Source organism: Eimeria maxima, genomic scaffold, assembly GCF_000499605.1.
Source record: "Eimeria maxima Weybridge genomic scaffold, Emw_scaff783, whole genome shotgun sequence".
NCBI lineage: Eukaryota > Apicomplexa > Conoidasida > Eucoccidiorida > Eimeriidae > Eimeria > Eimeria maxima.
This window is the reverse complement of record NW_013566761.1, coordinates 1-16,792: the sequence shown is the minus strand read 5'-3', so window position 1 is coordinate 16,792 and position 16,792 is coordinate 1. Positions and strand designations below refer to the sequence as shown.

Below are 16,792 nucleotides of genomic sequence, written 5' to 3'. Positions count from 1 at the left end.
TATATATATATATAATGCGAAGAAAAAAGAAAACACAATTTAATTACCTGTTCCCCAGTGGTTGTTTCCAGGCTGCCTCATCTCGTGGAACACCGCCTTAGCTTTGCCGAGAGGCGTTCTTACATCAAAGCATACACCTGTAAAGAAGCAGTAAATAAATGACAATAGTAATTAATAATCTATAAATAAACGAATGCACAAGGAGAAGGTAGTCTTGACAAGGCAATTCATTATTCAGGTCACGACGTTAGAAGCCAATAGAAAGAAACGAACAAAAGAAGCAAAGAAACAAAGAAGGGAAGGAAAAACGACAGAATGAAACAGCGCGAAGATGTGACATTTAAATGACGAGCTAATTATTCGGCTAATATGAAGATATGGTAATTAATTAGGGTACGACACGGAGAAAAACAAATAGAGTGAAGAAGAGACAAGACGATGGAGGCTAGGAGAGATGGGCGAGAAATAGAAGTGAGAATAAAATAGCAAAGAAAAAGGGGAAAGACAGGAAGGAAAAGTTCAATATAGGCATAAAGAGGTGGAGGGAGAGAACAGAACATTTGTTAAGACCCCAATAAAGCGATTAGAAGGAAAGACAACATGAGCATCAGCCCAGGCAAACGAGGAGAAGAACAACGCATAAAACAGACTAAATACACAGGGAAAGAGAATTACCGTCTCTATTGACATAAAGCTGCTTAGAATTAAGAACAGCCGAAGGAGACCAAAGCTCCCCCCAATCTCCCGTCTCTTCTAATACAGCCAACAGACCCAATCTTTGAAGAAATGCTGCTTCTCCTCCTTCGCCAAATTCTTTAAGCAAACAAATTAAAAAAAACAGACACAATAAAACTATTGTCCAATGCCAAATATGGTGTTCGAGCACTTCAATAACAGCAATGGCAACAATAACAGCAGCAACAACATCATAAAAAGAGGAGACAGAGGGAAGAAGAACCTTAAACGAGACAACTCCTATTTAAATAAGCAGTCTTCCGCTCTCTCTCACTTGCATGCGGGCCTGTCGAGTCCAAGCCTGCCACCTTCATTGCAGCTAAGTCGCGAAGGCCTTGCGAAGTAATTGCCCTTCTTTCTCCTTGTAAAGCTAAAGCAACTGACAAAAACAAGCAATCGCCTCCCCCTCCTGCATCCTGCAGCAGCAACAGCAATACAGCAAGTACTGCAGCAACATGTAAACGCCGCAGCGGCAGCAGAGCATACCTCGAAGCAAAACTGCCGGGACAAACAACAACAAGAGTTCAAACACAAGTAGAGACAGCAGGAGCAGCAATTGCAGCAGCAGCACCACTTGCAGCAATAAGCAGTTGCTGCACAGGCGCAAGTCGAAGAGGAGGCCATGCATAGTGCCTTTTTTCTATTCAGTTGTTCTCCGATACTGCTGCTGCTGCTTCTGCTGCTTCTCCTTCACCTGCTATTGCTGCTGAAGCAGCAATCCTACATGTTATTCATTATATATTTCATATGTAAATCTGTTCACATATTTATAAAGTTATATATTTACGTTCGCATAAAAATATACTTACTATGAATGCATTAATATTATATATGGATAAATATATAAATATAAACGTACTTAACACTTGTGTAGCCATACATATAATCTACTACTGGTATAGACATTAACTATTATTTACATGTTATTTACCAACACAATCTCCTATTATTGTTGCTATTATTAATTATAATTTGCTGCAAATGCTGCTGCTGCTGCAAGTGTTACTTACAATTCTCTTCATCTGCAGGTTTTGCTTCTGCAGTCGCCGTGTCCACAGCGATCCCAGCGGTAGCGCATGCTTCCGGTGTTTTGTTGCAGCAGCAGCAGCAGCAGCTCCAAATGGCCCCCGCCTGTACATACACCCGAATAGGCTGCCTGTTAGACGGCGTGGCAGCAAGCCAGAGGCCCCCGAAAGCCGCTGCTGATCGGCATCACGCTGCTCTGTTGACTGCTGCTGCAGTTGCTGCTCGTGCTGCTGTTGTACCAGCTGCGGCTGCTGCAGACACTGGTGGTGGTGCTGCTGCTGTTGCAGATGAGCAGTCGCCAATTTCCGTGTCCAGGTACTCTCTGCAGCAGCAAAACGGTTGCTGTTCCCGCCGACGTTCCCCCCGGCTGCTGCTGCTGCCGCTGCAGATGCTGCTGCTGCTGCTGGTGCTGCAGCAACACCTAAAGCTTTCAAAAGACTCTCCCGCTTCCTCGTCATCATATTTACTCGTATCGCGGCTGAAGACAAGGATTCGTCCGGTCTTAAAGACAGAGATCCCGTTGCAACAGCAGCAAGAGCAGCAGCAGCTGCAGCAGCCGACGCTGCTGCGTTTGTCGTTGCCCGCGGAACGCTGCCGCTGCTGTTGCTGCTGTTGTTGTTGCTGTGTGTGTTAGCCGCTAGCCCGCCTACACCCAAGGGGCGTTCAGCCAAAAGAGAGTTAACTGGGGCGGCAGCAGCAGCAGCAACAGCAGCAGCAGCAACTCTCAGAGCGCCAGGCGCAACCAGACAAGCCATTAGCCAACAGCCCGCCGCTAGAAAGCAGCGGCGTGAGGACTGCATCCTGCAGCCCTATGTACTCGCTCTGGCTGCCGCGATGCTACTCCTAGAACCCGAAATACAGCCCTCAGCGTCAGCTGGAGATGCTGCTGCTGGCACAGTCTCCACAAGTACTCGAGAAAACTCCAAAGGTCTGTGGGCACATGCTGCTGCTGCCACTGCTCTAGGTGTCGCCGTTGCCGCTGCTGCTGCTGCTGCTGACGCCGCTGCCGGGCGTGGGGTGGTTAACGGAAGGAGGATAGCACAAGAAACTCTGTGGATACTTCAGTGAGAGAGCTGCTGCTGCTTCTCGTGCTGCCGCTGCTTGTGGCTGGTGTTGCCGCTGCAGTCGTTGCTACTGCTGTTCCTGCTGCACGACTCAGAGAAACTGACGGCAATAGCAGTTAAACAACGCAATGACTAAATTCAGCACATTCAAAAGAACGAAATAGTACAAGTACGCACAAAAATAATACCATTCTGCTGTTGTTGTTGCTGTTGCTGCGGCTGCGCAGTATTCTGTAGATACCCAACACGATCTCGCATGCAACAACAGAAGCCGCTTCTGCCGTTGCTGTTGCTGCTATTGGATAGACAGTGTGCTGGTATCTCGCTAGTATGCGTTAAACAAATTTAATTAATAGCTTTTTTGCTTTGCTGCACAGCCCTTTGGGGCTTCTTCTTCCTTCTTTTCCAGCTGCTGTGCACTTCAGTCTCCACCCGAAGTTGCGGAAACAAGCGGCTGGTTGTCTCGAGGCAGCAGCAGCAGCTGGTGCTGCTGTTGCTGCTGTTGCAGCAGCAGCAAGTATTGGTTCGAGGCTAGAAGATCGGGGGAACGGAGGCGTCGGAAGCGGGCACCAGCTGCGGTATTTGCAGGCGTGGCAGACGAGCTGGAGTAAATTCTTCCTACTGTAAGATCATCTTTGTGGGGTTTATGTACACGTCAATGGCTCTCCGCTATCTGGCTTTACAGGCGCCTGCCAGGTTCTCATTCCTGGGCAGTCGTGAGGCCTTGTGCTGCTGTTACTGCTGCTGCGTATGCAGCGGGCGACAACAGCAGCAGCAGTACGCGTGCGTTTCCCCTTTTGCTGCAGCAGCAGCAGCTCCTGCTTCTTCCGTCGCAGCTGAAGAGCATCCCAGAGCTTTAGGAGCTGCTCGTCAGGCAACCCGGAGCAGGCGCAACAGCAACAGCCAGAGCAGCAACAGCAACCGGAGCAGCAGCACCACCAGAAGCAAAAGACACAGCATGGTGTCATTTTTCGACTGTACGTACAAGCCCATTGCCTTCCAAAACGGACTGGATGGTGTTTCTTCTGTTTCTGCTGCTGCTTGTTTTGTTGCTCGCTACCTCCCATCAACTGTCTCAATGTGCAGCAGCAGAAGTTTTGCGCCTTTCGACTCCCTCTGTAGCAGCAGGCACAGCAGCAGCAGCCGATCCTGTGCCACAATTGACAGAAACAACTGCAGCACCTATGCCAGATGCAGTAGTAGCGATAGTATAGGCATTACTGACGAAAGGATAAGGAACGGCAGCGAAAGCAGCAACACCAGCGGTATCAGCAGCTTGCACAGGGTCCACAGTAGCAGCAGCAATGACAGCAACAGCAGCAGTAGCATAAGCAGCTATACAAGCATCAATGACAGCGGCAGCAACAGCAACAGCAACAGCAACAGCAGCACCAATAGCAGCAGCAGCAAGCTGGGCGGTTTGTTTGGAAATGAGATTTTTTGGGGGGCGCAAATTCGGCAGGGGAACTTAAGCAGGAAGATTCCGTTTAAAGTACACCGCACAGGTTTGCAACGGCACCAGCAGCGGCACCAGCAGTTTCGCCTTAGGAATTGTAGCAGTATCAGCAACGCGAGCGGCAACAAGGGCGCCACTAGCAGCAGCAGCAGAGGCAGCAGAAAGAAGGAAATTCAGCAGCAGTTTGAGAAATAGAACCAGGAGCAGCAGACACAGCAGCGGAACTATCAGCAGTCGTAGCATCAGGAGCACAACGACGAGCAGTAAGAACAGCAGCAGGAGCAGCAGCAAAAGGTGTGAATGTGGTGTGTGTATGTTGAGCTACAGCATCCGGGAACATGCCAGTGTATTTTGTGTGGGGTTTAAAGAAGAATAAATTACTAACTGTTGTAAGGAAGGTGACAGGCGATAGACAGGTAAGGAGGGATAACTTGGAAGTTGCTTATAAATGGCACTAACTTATTGACCATTAATTAATTGGTTCTCGCTATAGAACAACACTTTGCTGTATTGGCTTGCAGGTATTTGTTAATGAACTTCGCATTCTCTGCAATTGCCCCGTCTGGGAAAGTGATAGTTGTATTTGCATTTCAGGCAACAAGAAAGCAATTGTCAAGAAGGTACCTACATATACACTCCAAATCTGCTTGTACAGCGCAAACGGCTGCAGCTTACACAATAAATACGACAGCGGCTAACACTTCAGCAGCGGCAGCACAAACAGCAGCAGTGGCAGCAACAACAAGAAGATTTTCCCCTGTCCCACCTTCAATAGCCTCGCATCACGTATTCTTGCCTGTGCTGCTAATTCGTCTGCTCTTGCTGCTGCTGCTTTGGGTATTATTATTGCGGGTGTTGTTGCCTTCGCTGCTGTGCGTTTGCAGTGGCTAGAGGAACTTGGTTTCTAGGGTATCACATTTGCTGCGGCGACCTGCCTCTACAGCTCGCTGTTCCAGCAGCTAGCTGCCCCCGTAGCTAGCTGTTGGTAGCTGAAGCTTCAGCTACCATGGAGGAGTTGAGGCTGCCGCTGCTGCAAGGCGGTAGTTGTATGCGGCGGCTGTGAGGGGTAGACACTCAAGACACAATAACTGAAGGGAAACCTCCACCTTTGTTTGCCTTTGTTTTTCTTCTCTCTGTATTTATTACCTACTTAATTTTCGTTTGTTTATTTTTGTACTCATTTCCTTCTGTTGATGCTGGTGTAGGGGCAGCTAGCTGCATGCAAGCCTCTTCAAAAGAAAGGAAAGCTATCGTTGAAGCCCCTCCATTATTTGACTCCTTTTCGTATCCTTGTCGTACTGAGGCGGCACAGAATGTGTCAGACTAAAGGGGCGGAGACGAAAACAAAACACAATGTATGCATTCCATTTTCTTTCAATTCAACGAGGAAACCGGGGCAAGAGGCCCTGATGAAGAGGGGAGATGGGTATGCCGGTGTAGTGAGCAACACATCTTATCAAGCCATGCGCCGAAATTAAACTGTTGAAAAGTTTTGCTCTAGCTGCAACTCGAAAGGGTCTTCTCCAGTTTCGCAGCAATAAATGCGAACATACCAAGCCCCGGTTGGATGCGAGCACCTACGTAAGGGATATATCCTTTCACAGAATATGCAAAATGTACGCATAGTTTACTTTATGTAGGATAGATAAACTGTACATACGATGTGCCTCGAGTACAGCGAACGCTACCAAGAATTTCCCACGACTAAATTGGTTGTGTTGCAGCAGAAACGCAGTAAGGAGGAACAATTAACTCGAATTCATGTCTAAGCAACTTCAACCAATTGAACCTCAGCCTCTCAATGTAGCAGCGTGCATAGTGTCAGTTTGTACAAGCAGCGGCTTGTTTCCATTGTTTGCATCCAACGCGCAAGGACAGCTGACAAACAGAAGCTCTCCATACTTTATCATATCTCCTCTTTGGGGAGTGAGACATGTCTTAGTCGTATGTACATTTCCATTTTGCAGCTTTAAACGGTGTCTATCTTGCAGGATGGATGGGTCTGCTAATTTCGCCTACCGCGATATAGGGGAGGGGCAGAACATGTTGCACACATATACACTGAAGAGCAACGCGAGCAGTCCATTAAAGCTGACACAAATGTTCAAATAGTTCAACCCAAACTTTCAAATAAGCATGGGCGAATATCTCAGTGATAATAGTAGAACTACGTCCAACTACACAAGATATACATAGTGAAAGGTCCTTAGGAAAGGAACTTAAACCATAAGCGTGCAAACATTTAAAGCAAAAGAATAACTCGTGTGTCTATTAGAAATATAGAAAACTACTTCTTCTGACTGACTGAGCCGCCGCAGCCCCGGTAGCTGGCGCTGAGCTATCCCCGAGCTGCATGCTTGCATAAGTAATTTCGCTTCATTGTGGATATTTTGTTTATAAATAACGAAAATTCCAGAAATACTGTTGAATTTGGTTCAGACTTCTTACGATGTCTCTCGCGGTCTATGCGAAACTCTGGGCTTCCACAGCGCAATTTCAACAGCGTCGCCACTATGCGTGGTATCAAGTAGGGTGAGTATATCCTGATTTTAAGCTAATTAAGTCTATTAGTGTATTCAAAATTCCTTTCAGGCGCTCATTCTTTAAATATTGAGTCAAATTAGCGGCGGTTTCGCCTTATATCGATGGCCAATCAGAGGTAGAGGATAGAAGCCGGCAGCAACTCGTACACCCAGAAGTTGAACGATGCCACACAATATATTCATTCGAATTTAAAAATCAAAAGAAAATGTTTGTGTAGGTCTAAACAACAACAGCACAATACAAATTTTTGGGTCCGAAAATCAACACACTGTTTTGTCCTAGGTTTCGAGCACGGCATCATGCGCTGATTCAAGTTCATGCAACAAAAATGCTCTACACATATCCAGCCCTCATCTATATATGTCTAGGCAACAACAATGAGAGGCATCAGTATAAGTTGTTTTCGTCCGTTTTTCGTTTTAGTTGGCACCCGAGAAGCTGTATGGTGTTCAGTTGCACTGTAGAACATTCAAATTGCCTACCACAGTGCGTAGTATAAAGCAGGGATAGATATGCACTTTTTTCTTGCTTTACTTGTCTGATTTTTCGTTAGTATTTCTGCTTGTTTTCTTGTTTGTGTTTGTTTTGTGTATTACTTCGTGTAGATGTGTCGTGGTGTGGTTGTTTTCACTTGGACGAATACAAAATGGTCTTTCTTGGACATCAATGTATGCATTATCTTTTGTTGTTTCGATCTCAAGAAACACATTTTGCCTTTGTTGTTTACACACAAGTATACGCATTATTAATTTATGCTTCGAGCTTTAACCACAAGTTTTTTGTTGACTCGACACAACTGGACATGCTATACCATGCTAGTTTAATCTACACTATATATATATTTTTTTTTCCTGATTTGCAGGTCTCGTGTTGGCATGTGGGCAATTCCCGCATGCGCTTGGTTCAGTTGGCTGTTGTTCCCTGCACTGCCTGAGGAGTATCGCACCGCAATTACTTTTGGAATTTGGAAAAAACCCGATGTAGGCACACACACGAAGGACTTTTGATGCTTTATTTTCTTTTTTACTTGTTTGTCGCCTCACCTTATAGAAAGAGCCTTGTTTGGGTAATGTGCGCTGCACGCATCCCTGCATGCATGCAGTTACTTTCTCTTGTTTGTTGCCTTCTTCCACGCCTTTCTCTGCGCACCCGCCCGTGCGGCAGATACTTCGTCCCCCACCGCAGCAGCACCACGGAATGAATGCAGCAGTAGCAAAAGAAGTAGCGGTAGTGCAGCATCATCAACAACAAGAGGAGTTGGCTGCATGCAGCAAGAAGGAAACCCTCAGGGTGGTCCTCCAGCTTGTGCGCTTTGATTACTAGCACCCCCTCCGTGTTTCATGAGGAGCTGCATGCTACGCCTTAAAACTTTCATATTTTTGGTGTATTATCAACCGAATAACGCGTGCAGAGAGACTGACAGACGAAACAGGGAGACAAAGATGCCCATCACTAGGTGGGTTCAGTGCCGCTTTTCTCTCATCTTCCTCTCCTCTGTTTGAACCCCCCTCTGCCTCCAAACCCGCAAAAGAAGCAGACAACAAAACCATTGTTGCTGCCTCCCGTCTTTAAATCTATGCTGTTGCAACGGAACTTCATGCGGACCCAGCATATGTGCGTGGGATTGTAACATAACTCAAACACCATTCATATGGACACGGACTTATACACGTGGCAGTGCAGCACACGTGCTTCAGCGTCAAGCAGTAGACTGCATGCATGCATGCAGGGCACCAGACGAAAGTCAGTTTGCTTCTTTCACAGCATCTTAAGGGCTACACTCCATATATTGATCGGGATAGTGATTCCTTTTTGCGAGTTACTGGGAAGATTAAGCTGCATGCTTGTGCTATTAATTGTACGGGCTAGGCGGCGTGCACTGCTGGGGTTTGGAGCTCCTGCCTGCGGCAGCGGCAGACTTAAGAAACAACTAATTGTTCGGCATGCTCCCTCCCCCTACAACAGAAGAGGAAGAAAGTTTAGGTATGATCGGCGATCCGTAGTTGCAACGGAAGCTGCAGCATCAGAGAGGAGGAGAAAAGCAAACTAGCACACAGAACAAACACACGTGGACGGGACGAAAACGGCCGCTCCTTCTGGCTTCCCTCTTTTTCACTGCTTACGAGAGAAGGAACCCCGAACTCTAAAGCCTAATTGCAAGCCGCATCGATAAAACAAACCCTAAAACTTATTACATCGAACACGCAGCAGCTCGACCTTCTGCCGCCGCAGGAAGCCTTCCGGCTCAAACTGCCCTGCTGCAACAGGTACTGTTGCTGCAGTTGCTGCAGCAACTGCAGCAGCATTATGAGCAGCAAACGCCAGTACGCGCAGGCACTGCTGCATTTAAGCTATATGAGCTAGTGTCCCCGTTGTTGATTCGGGCGTTGCTTCAGCTGTTGCATCGGCTGCCGTTGCTGCAGCTAGTGCTTCAGCTGTTGCTGCAGCAGCAGCTGCAGCTGGTTGTCTGGGATGTGGATAGCCGCTTGGGTAGTGCTGCTGTGTGTTTCTTTGTCTTGTTTCCTCTTTCTCGGGGCATTTTTCTACACCTTTTGGAGGCTGGTTCCTGAGTCCGATTCTGTTCGTTGTTGCAATAGATGTGTTTGTGTACGCTGGGCTTGGTTGTAATAGTGGGGTGGATTTCAGTCGAATACAACTAATCGACGTCTTCTATCATGCTTCTAAACAGCTGTCTTGTGTTGAGGATCTCTGTGGTGATTATGAGGTACTGCACTCTGGTGTTTTCCGGCCTTCGTTCTGCCTTCACATTCCCCTGCAACTCCATTTCGTTCAGCCGCCGGATGGCGGCGATCTCTGCATGTGAAACCCCCCCTATATAAAACATTAGCACTAGCAGAGGGGGAGGTGCAGCAGCTGAACTGCCCTCACCCGTCCCCTCGTCCTCCTCTGCACCCGAACTTCCCTGCAGGCGGTGCTGCTGCTGCTGGCGCTGCTGAGCAGCTCGCTGCTGCTGCCCCAGCTGCGGCTGTTGCTGCTGCCGGATCTCAAGCGCAGGTCCCCACAAACTGTTCAACACATCGGGGATCGCACGCCACCCCAACGGTGTCTCGTGCAGCATCTGCAGCAACCTGTACATACACCCAACAGGAATACCTATGCCCATATTTGAACTGAGTACGACGAGCCTTCAGTTGGTGCTAATGTCACTCAACGCAAAATCCTCCATATTCAGCACAACTTCCAGCAACTCATCTGCATGCATTCTAACAACAGCCTCATAATTACCGTTAGCATCAGAGCCCACGCCCCAAGGAAAAATGCAGCAACCACCGAAATACCACCTGATCTCTAGCTACACTTTAATGGGAACAGAAAATGCAGACAGGCAAACACACTCGGCATGCTGTTCACGGAGGTGGAGAGACAGTTGAGGTGTATATACAACAGTGTCTGTGTTTAAGTGCAGTTCAAGTGTAGCTAGAGATCTGCTGGTATTTCCGTGGTTGCTGCATTTTTCCTTGGGAGCATGGACTCTGATACCTTAGGCGCCTGTATACACCGGGTGTCACAATACACCCCATGTGCCAATACATATAAAGAATGCATGTCCATGTACCTAACACGTTGCGCCGCCAACACAGCTGCGCAGCAGAGGAGAGTATACCGCACAGCAGTGAGGCGTTCACCTGACGGAGAGGGGAGCATATCCAGAGCAGACGTAGGCAATGTCTTTCATGGTTTGCTGTTCATCTACCATTAATCTGCACTTTTCTCGCACGAATTTCCACGCCTCAGGGCCACCACTACCGCCCCCATTGACTTTAGTTTTCTTGAGAGGGTTATGCTCGCGCAGAAGCCCCACCTTCTGCATACATGCGACGCGCCGCAGCTCACGAGTTCCATGCTGCTGCACCAATGCGTGCAACAGGGGTTCCAACTGAGCTCCTTTGATGCCCCCCGCAGTCACCGAGTAAAGACAGAGCAGTCTGTACACCTCATCAAGTGTGGTGGCTGCTGCAGAGAAGCAACCGGAAGCGGCAGCTGCCTCCGTTGCTGCGGACTCGTCTATAAGTTTCTCAAAGAGTTCTGTGCTGCTGCTACTGCTGCTGCGTAGCAGCCCTGTCTCCAGTCCGAGAGTGCCCTGCAGAAGGCGGTCTTCTAGGCAGAGTCTGCTGTGGTAGTTGGCGTCACGTGAGACAGCAGCAATGAAGGAAGCAAGCTTGACGTGGAGGCTAAGAGAGGCGTGTTCCTGCTGCTTGACTTTGAACTTAACCATAAAAGAGCTGATGTCTTCTATCGTTCGAAGGCGCTCTTTTAAGGTGTACGTCTCCTTTATTTCGCTCGCTATGCGGTGCAGCACAGCCCCCACTTCCGTCTGGTGCAAGTCCTGCAAACTCAAAAAGAGACTGTCTCCAGAAAGAGGCACGCGCTGCCCTCGGCCCCTTTCAATTAGCACACTGCCCCCCAGGTTGCCGGGCAAGGGCGGAGACACGACGCCTTCGCTCAACGACGGCTGCTGCTGGTCCTGCTGGTCCTGCTGGTCCTGCTGCTGCTGCTGCTGCTGCTGGAGGAGCAAGTGTTTGGGAATCTCTATACTTGCGCCTTCAATGCCTAACGTGCTGTCTAGGAGCCCCTGGTAGGTGAAGTCCGTGCAAAGAGGGGTCACAAGGTCCACGCGTCTGTCGAATAACACCGCCATGTGCGGAGCATGTGGCAGCACAAGCCTACTGCTGCCGCAGTCTGCTCCCCATCTGCCCTCTCCTGCTGCCTCGCCTTCTTCTGCACGAAGCGCAGCACTGCTACTGCCTGCAAACGGATGAGACGAACCACAATCCTCTGCATCCAAAACAGAATACACGGGAGGCACAGGGGGAAGTGGCGCTTGCTGCGTCTCCATTAAGGCCCCTACGTAAGGATCCTCAAAACGCTGTCGTTGCTGCTGCTGCTGCTTTCGCTTCTGAATCAAAAAATCGCTGACTGTCTTCGCGGCACTCCCGATACACCGTAGATGGGGAATAAGCCGCTGCTGCGTCTCCTTCGGCTGCTGCAGCAGCTGCAGGGGCTGCTCCTGCTGGAACTGTAGCTGCTGCTGCTGCAGGACGTCAATTGCATTGGCAATTGTCTTACACAAAGAGATATCTCCCTGTCCATGAAAAGCCCTAAAAAAGTTCGGCAGCTCCAGAGACAGTACATCGCGTTCAACAGGGAAAAGCTGAATAGGGCAGTGCGTCACCACAACACTGTCTGCGCTCACGCTGCTGCTGCTGCTGCATTCGGGACTGTCTTGGGTGGTATTGTTGGAGCCTAGAGGCAGCAGGGAATTTCCTAGGTTCGAGATGAGAGCAGCAGCAGCAGCAGGCAACGAAGAATGACCTGCAGACTGCTGCTCCGCTGCATGTGTTTTTGGGGCTATCGGTGCAGAAAGGAGACGGCGGATCTCACTTGCAATGAACTCCGAAGGCTCAGCTATCAAAACAACAACATATCTCCTGCCGCTCTTTGCTGCAATTGGGGGGAGAGGAAACTGCCACAGTAGGGCGGGGTCCGCGCTGGAGGCTGACCCTGATGCAGCAGCAGCTGATGCTACAGCCGCTGCCTTTGCTGCTGCAGGAGGAGGCTGCGCCTGAGGAAAATTGTCTTCAACGAAATGGATGTGCCGAAGGATAAGAGGAAGGCGAGAAAGGCGAGGGCGGCATACAAATACAACTGTGGGGGCTCGGGCTGTCTGTGGGGGAACAGAAGAAAGAGAAATAGGAAATGCTGCCAGGGCAAAGCAGCGCTCTACTCCGTGCTGCTGCAGAGAAGATGCATCTGTAAGATGAGAAAGAGGAAATGCCAGGCTGTCTTCTAATATAAACAATTTGTGGCCCTCTATTGTACTCAGGCCGTCTAGGAACATACGTCGGTAATGCGCAGATACAGCGGCAACTGTACTCCCCACCACATCCACTCCAACAGCTGAAGATGCACAACGAGCTCGTGGAGAAGAAGTACCTGCACAAGACCCATTTTCCTGAGGAGGAGGCGAAGGGCTGCTTCCCAACTCAGACCGCATGAGGTAGCTGTTGCAGGCGGAATAGTTGTCGTCTTCTCCTATATCGTCTCTTGGGTCTACACTGCTGTTTCAAGGAGCTAGTTAAAGGGGGAGAACCCCCAGTTTCCCTCAGTGTAGGGGGTATTCACGCAGGGGCAGCAGGGACAATAAAAAGGACTGCTAGCACCACTACCAATGGCTAATTGGCAGTTGTTTGAGTGTTTATATCATGTTGATGTTGACACGCGCTCATGTAAAGGTATCGGAAAACGATCAAATGAGCAGAAGAAGAGGTAACGGAGAAAAAGCGAAAATGAGAGGTCTCAAACCAGACACTGAAAGAGGGAAAAAGGTCACTCCTGTTCTTTGTTCTTCAAGGAAGACGGTGAGACATCTTTAAGTTGTTTATGTCTCAAAAACAACAGGAGAATGGAAAATTCCCTAATATTTTCCCCGGTTTCTGTTCAAGTTACAACGTGGGACGAAACTCGGGGCTGCTCACCGCGGCGTCTTCATTGCATGCGGAGAATGTCTTGCTTAGTTTTCAAGAAATGAATAGAGTTGATTCCTCTTTACAACTTGGCGGTTTTCCTTGAAGTGTTTCCGTGGGAATCAACGATAGCGAAGGCGCATCCGCTGAACAGACACCCCACGACTGCCCGTCTGCCCTCGTCCGGCACGTTGCGTCCCCCTTTGCGTGCGTATTTTTCCTTGAGAATCGAAATTTTGTTTGTTAGTTCTTAAATAGTATCGTTTAAACAGTGTTTCTTTCTTCCGATGCTTTAGAAGCCATGAAGTGCTTCTAGGAGCTGCTGCTCCCCACTATTGACTGAAGGCGACTGTTTCCATTGTTAAGACAGTTCTGATCTCCTAGAATTAGCCACCGGAAGCCCTTTTAAAAGCACACGTGATAATTGTATATAGAAACACCTGCACATGCACCTCAAGGCGCAAGGCAACTACTGTCTCGCACGTGTATTCCATCGAACGCGTATGATAAATGGTGACTGCGCGCTGCGGCCGATAATTCACGAGGCGCGGAGTACTTTTCCTGCGTGTGTTGCTTCGCAGGTCTTGTTGGATTTGGCAGTTGCAGCAGAACCTTGGATACATCATCAGGTTGGGCTGGGGAAGGGTCAGATTCTAGTAAACCCTTCCCTCGACATCTTCGCACGCTTCCTTTTGCAGGCTAGGATCGCCCCTTGCTTTGCAGTTTGTGGGCCTCTCCGGCTTTGTCCATTTGGCCTGTATCTTTTATTCGCCTCTCCGCGGCTGCCCCCAGCGGCAGGCAGCAGCCTGGCGTGTATGCGGCACCTCGGAACCTGTCTTCTTTCTTTGCTTACTTCTATTCGCTACAGTTACATGTAGCTTTTGGCTGCTGCAAGAAGCAGCCCTGACTCCATTTGCTCCCACCGGAAAAACAAAGAAGCAGGGGATTCTTCAGGACAAACTCATACAGATACACATATTAATAAACGCCACATATCCATCATGGCTTCCTCGAAGAAGCTAGAGGAGCTCAGAGAAGCTGCAAGGGCAGCTGGTCTCTCTGCTTCAGAAGAAAAGTTTGTTTGTTTCGACTGGAGTGCCAGTCAAGAGTGGCAGGAGTACCTCGCTAGCCTCTACCCGACTCCCCCTCTGAATAAGCTGCTCAAGTGGAAGAAGAAATTCTACAAGACTCATCAGGTATCTCTACGCAGACCCCGTACTGCCCTTACAGCATATGCGCTTGCCGGGATTGCTGCTCCTCCTACTGGCGGAGTTGCTGCTCTTTCAGTGTGTCGGTGGTTTCTGTTCTCCTCTGTGTCTGCATAATATGAAGCTATATGTTTTTTCTGTTTATCTTTGCCCCTTTGTCTTATACCCTCAGGATTCTTCTTTCGACGTGAACAACACAACAGTAGATGAGGTACTTAGTGGTGCCAGTACCGCTGCCTCTGCTCCGCGAAGCAGCAGTAGCAGCAGCTACAGCGGCTACAGCAGCTACAGCAGCGGAGGCGCCTCCTTCGGGCGGCCTGTCGGCTCTCCTCCTTCTGCTGGAGTGTTGCGGGTTTTGTCGCCTCTGACGTTCGGCTGCCTCCTGGCAGGAATGTTCAAAACTGCCTTAGCTGCAGCCACCGCCCAAAGAGTCAGTCGCCCAGTCACGGAGCAGCAACAACAACACCAGCAACAACGAGAGCATTAAGAGCAGCACCAGGAACAGAAGAAAGCATAAGAGCAGCATAAACAACAAGAGCGTTAAGGGCAGCAGCTGAAGCATCATGTCCATCAAGAACAGCAGCAGTTACAGTAGCAACGAGCGGAGTCCTAGGTGCCTCTCACAGGGTGTCCGAGCTCTGCTACTGGGTGCGTATGTGTATGTTAGTGTTGGCGCCAATGTTTTTCTGTTTTTGCCTCTGCAGGGCCCCGGTGCTTCGTTGCTGTTAACTGGCAGTCTGCTGCTGCGGCTGTACTGCTGCTTCGGGCTGCCGCCCGTCAGGCTGTGGCCGTTGTCGCGTATTGGGGAATCCTTGGCGAACGAGGGCTTTGCCTACTTTCAGGTCAGTTGTGGCTTCGGCCTGCGTCAGCAAATGTGTTGGTATGCTTGCATTAACACGTTACCCCAATGAGTCAGCATCTTGACACAACTGCGCTAGCTTGTATTCTAATCTGGTTATTGTCATTCACCACCACCTTTTCCCAACACAACTCACATATTTCCACAACGCTAGCAAATTGTTGTCACAACCACACCAACAGATTTCCACAACTGCGTTAATAGAATTTCGGACTTGCATATGTAGGTGAATAGGAATGCACCAACAGATTCTCACAACTATAGCAGCATGGCATTTGATATGCAATAACAGTCTAGAAGAAATGAGTCAGCCGATTTTGACGGCTCCACCAGGAAGCCATCTGCATTGCATTATGACGGTTGACACACGCAGAATTGCCTACAGCAAACGACATGCAGGGCTGATTTCCTTAGCGCTGCAGGACACAGGCACACGACGGATGTGCAAGCCAAGCCCGAACGCGAAGACACGAACTGCAAAACACCACGCAATAGCAACAGAAAAGCCTCTAGGTAGATGCGAGAGGGAGAGCAGTTACATCAGTAGATGCTTGCAAAGGACAGGCAGTGCATGGAGATCGTAACACATCTTCAGATAGCACTCCATTTTGATCCCCTCTGTTATGATCTTGTACTTTTTCTCCTCTGTGCCTGTTCCTCCATGCGCGTCGCTCCCTTCGTACATACACGTGCAGCCTGCTGGATTGTTTGTTTACATCTCCACTTAAGTTGATCCTACTGAATTAGACTTCGTAAAGATTAAATTTATACACGGTGCATACCTGCCCACAATCGAGAGAGAGCCCACGTAGTTGAATTGCATGCAGACGAAAGAATACAGTTGCAGGCTGTCTAGATGTGCTGTTCTCTGTAACGTTATTGTTGTCTTAAGAGCAGCGCTTTCCCTACTGCATGCCGGATTACATGTAGATTGAACGCACGAAACGGGAGAGCAGCACTGCTCTTTCTACCAGGGAAACAGTTTAGTCTGGATTGTGTTGAAGTGTGCCGTTGCGTGTGCTACTGCGTTCAGCAAGTGATGCAGAACGATGCCATGCATGGGGTGCTGTTCAATTTGTTAACGGGGCTATTCCCTACCTCGCTGCCTCTTGTTGCCTCACCTCTGTTGACTGGCTGCTTGGTGGCAGGGCACATATTGAGAGAAGGCAGCGCATTACCACGGTTTATAACCAAGTAAGCGGCGATTGAGGGTGTGCAGCATGCTGCAGGGCCTAGGCTAAGAAGGAGCAGCCGGGCATGCCGGTGATCGTAACAATTCTTCGAAATAGTCCTTTTCAATTCTTTCTGTTTGCCTCGAGCCCCTACAAATCGTCGTATATCTGCAGCTCTTGTACTGAGTTGTTCGACATATATGTGTCTACGACTGATAGTATATATATATATATATATATTAT

The 16,792-nt window shown here is 49.0% G+C and overlaps 4 protein-coding genes across 4 annotated transcripts; 2 read left to right on the top strand and 2 right to left on the bottom strand.

Annotated features, from left to right (window-relative positions):
* Positions 1-39: 39 nt before the first annotated feature.
* EMWEY_00043040 (hypothetical protein, conserved) lies at positions 40-2,561 on the bottom strand (the record flags this gene model as incomplete). The annotated part of the gene is made up of 4 exons (XM_013482805.1): positions 40-137; positions 676-753; positions 1,010-1,151; positions 1,746-2,561. The coding sequence occupies 4 exons, from the start codon at positions 2,559-2,561 to the stop codon at positions 40-42; spliced, it is 1,134 nt and encodes a 377-aa protein (XP_013338259.1).
* Positions 2,562-2,595: 34 nt separating this feature from the next.
* On the top strand, positions 2,596-4,476 carry EMWEY_00043030 (hypothetical protein, conserved; the record flags this gene model as incomplete). The annotated part of the gene is made up of 3 exons (XM_013482804.1): positions 2,596-2,825; positions 3,251-3,403; positions 3,582-4,476. The coding sequence occupies 3 exons, from the start codon at positions 2,596-2,598 to the stop codon at positions 4,474-4,476; spliced, it is 1,278 nt and encodes a 425-aa protein (XP_013338258.1).
* Positions 4,477-9,481: 5,005 nt separating this feature from the next.
* EMWEY_00043020 (sec1 family domain-containing protein, putative) lies at positions 9,482-12,685 on the bottom strand (the record flags this gene model as incomplete). Its single annotated transcript, XM_013482803.1, has 2 exons — positions 9,482-9,914; positions 10,473-12,685. 2 exons carry the CDS (start codon positions 12,683-12,685, stop codon positions 9,482-9,484), a joined length of 2,646 nt encoding a protein of 881 aa, XP_013338257.1.
* Positions 12,686-14,311: 1,626 nt separating this feature from the next.
* Positions 14,312-15,666, top strand: EMWEY_00043010 (hypothetical protein, conserved; the record flags this gene model as incomplete). Its single annotated transcript, XM_013482802.1, has 4 exons — positions 14,312-14,506; positions 14,691-14,948; positions 15,223-15,360; positions 15,604-15,666. 4 exons carry the CDS (start codon positions 14,312-14,314, stop codon positions 15,664-15,666), a joined length of 654 nt encoding a protein of 217 aa, XP_013338256.1.
* Positions 15,667-16,792: the final 1,126 nt, after the last annotated feature.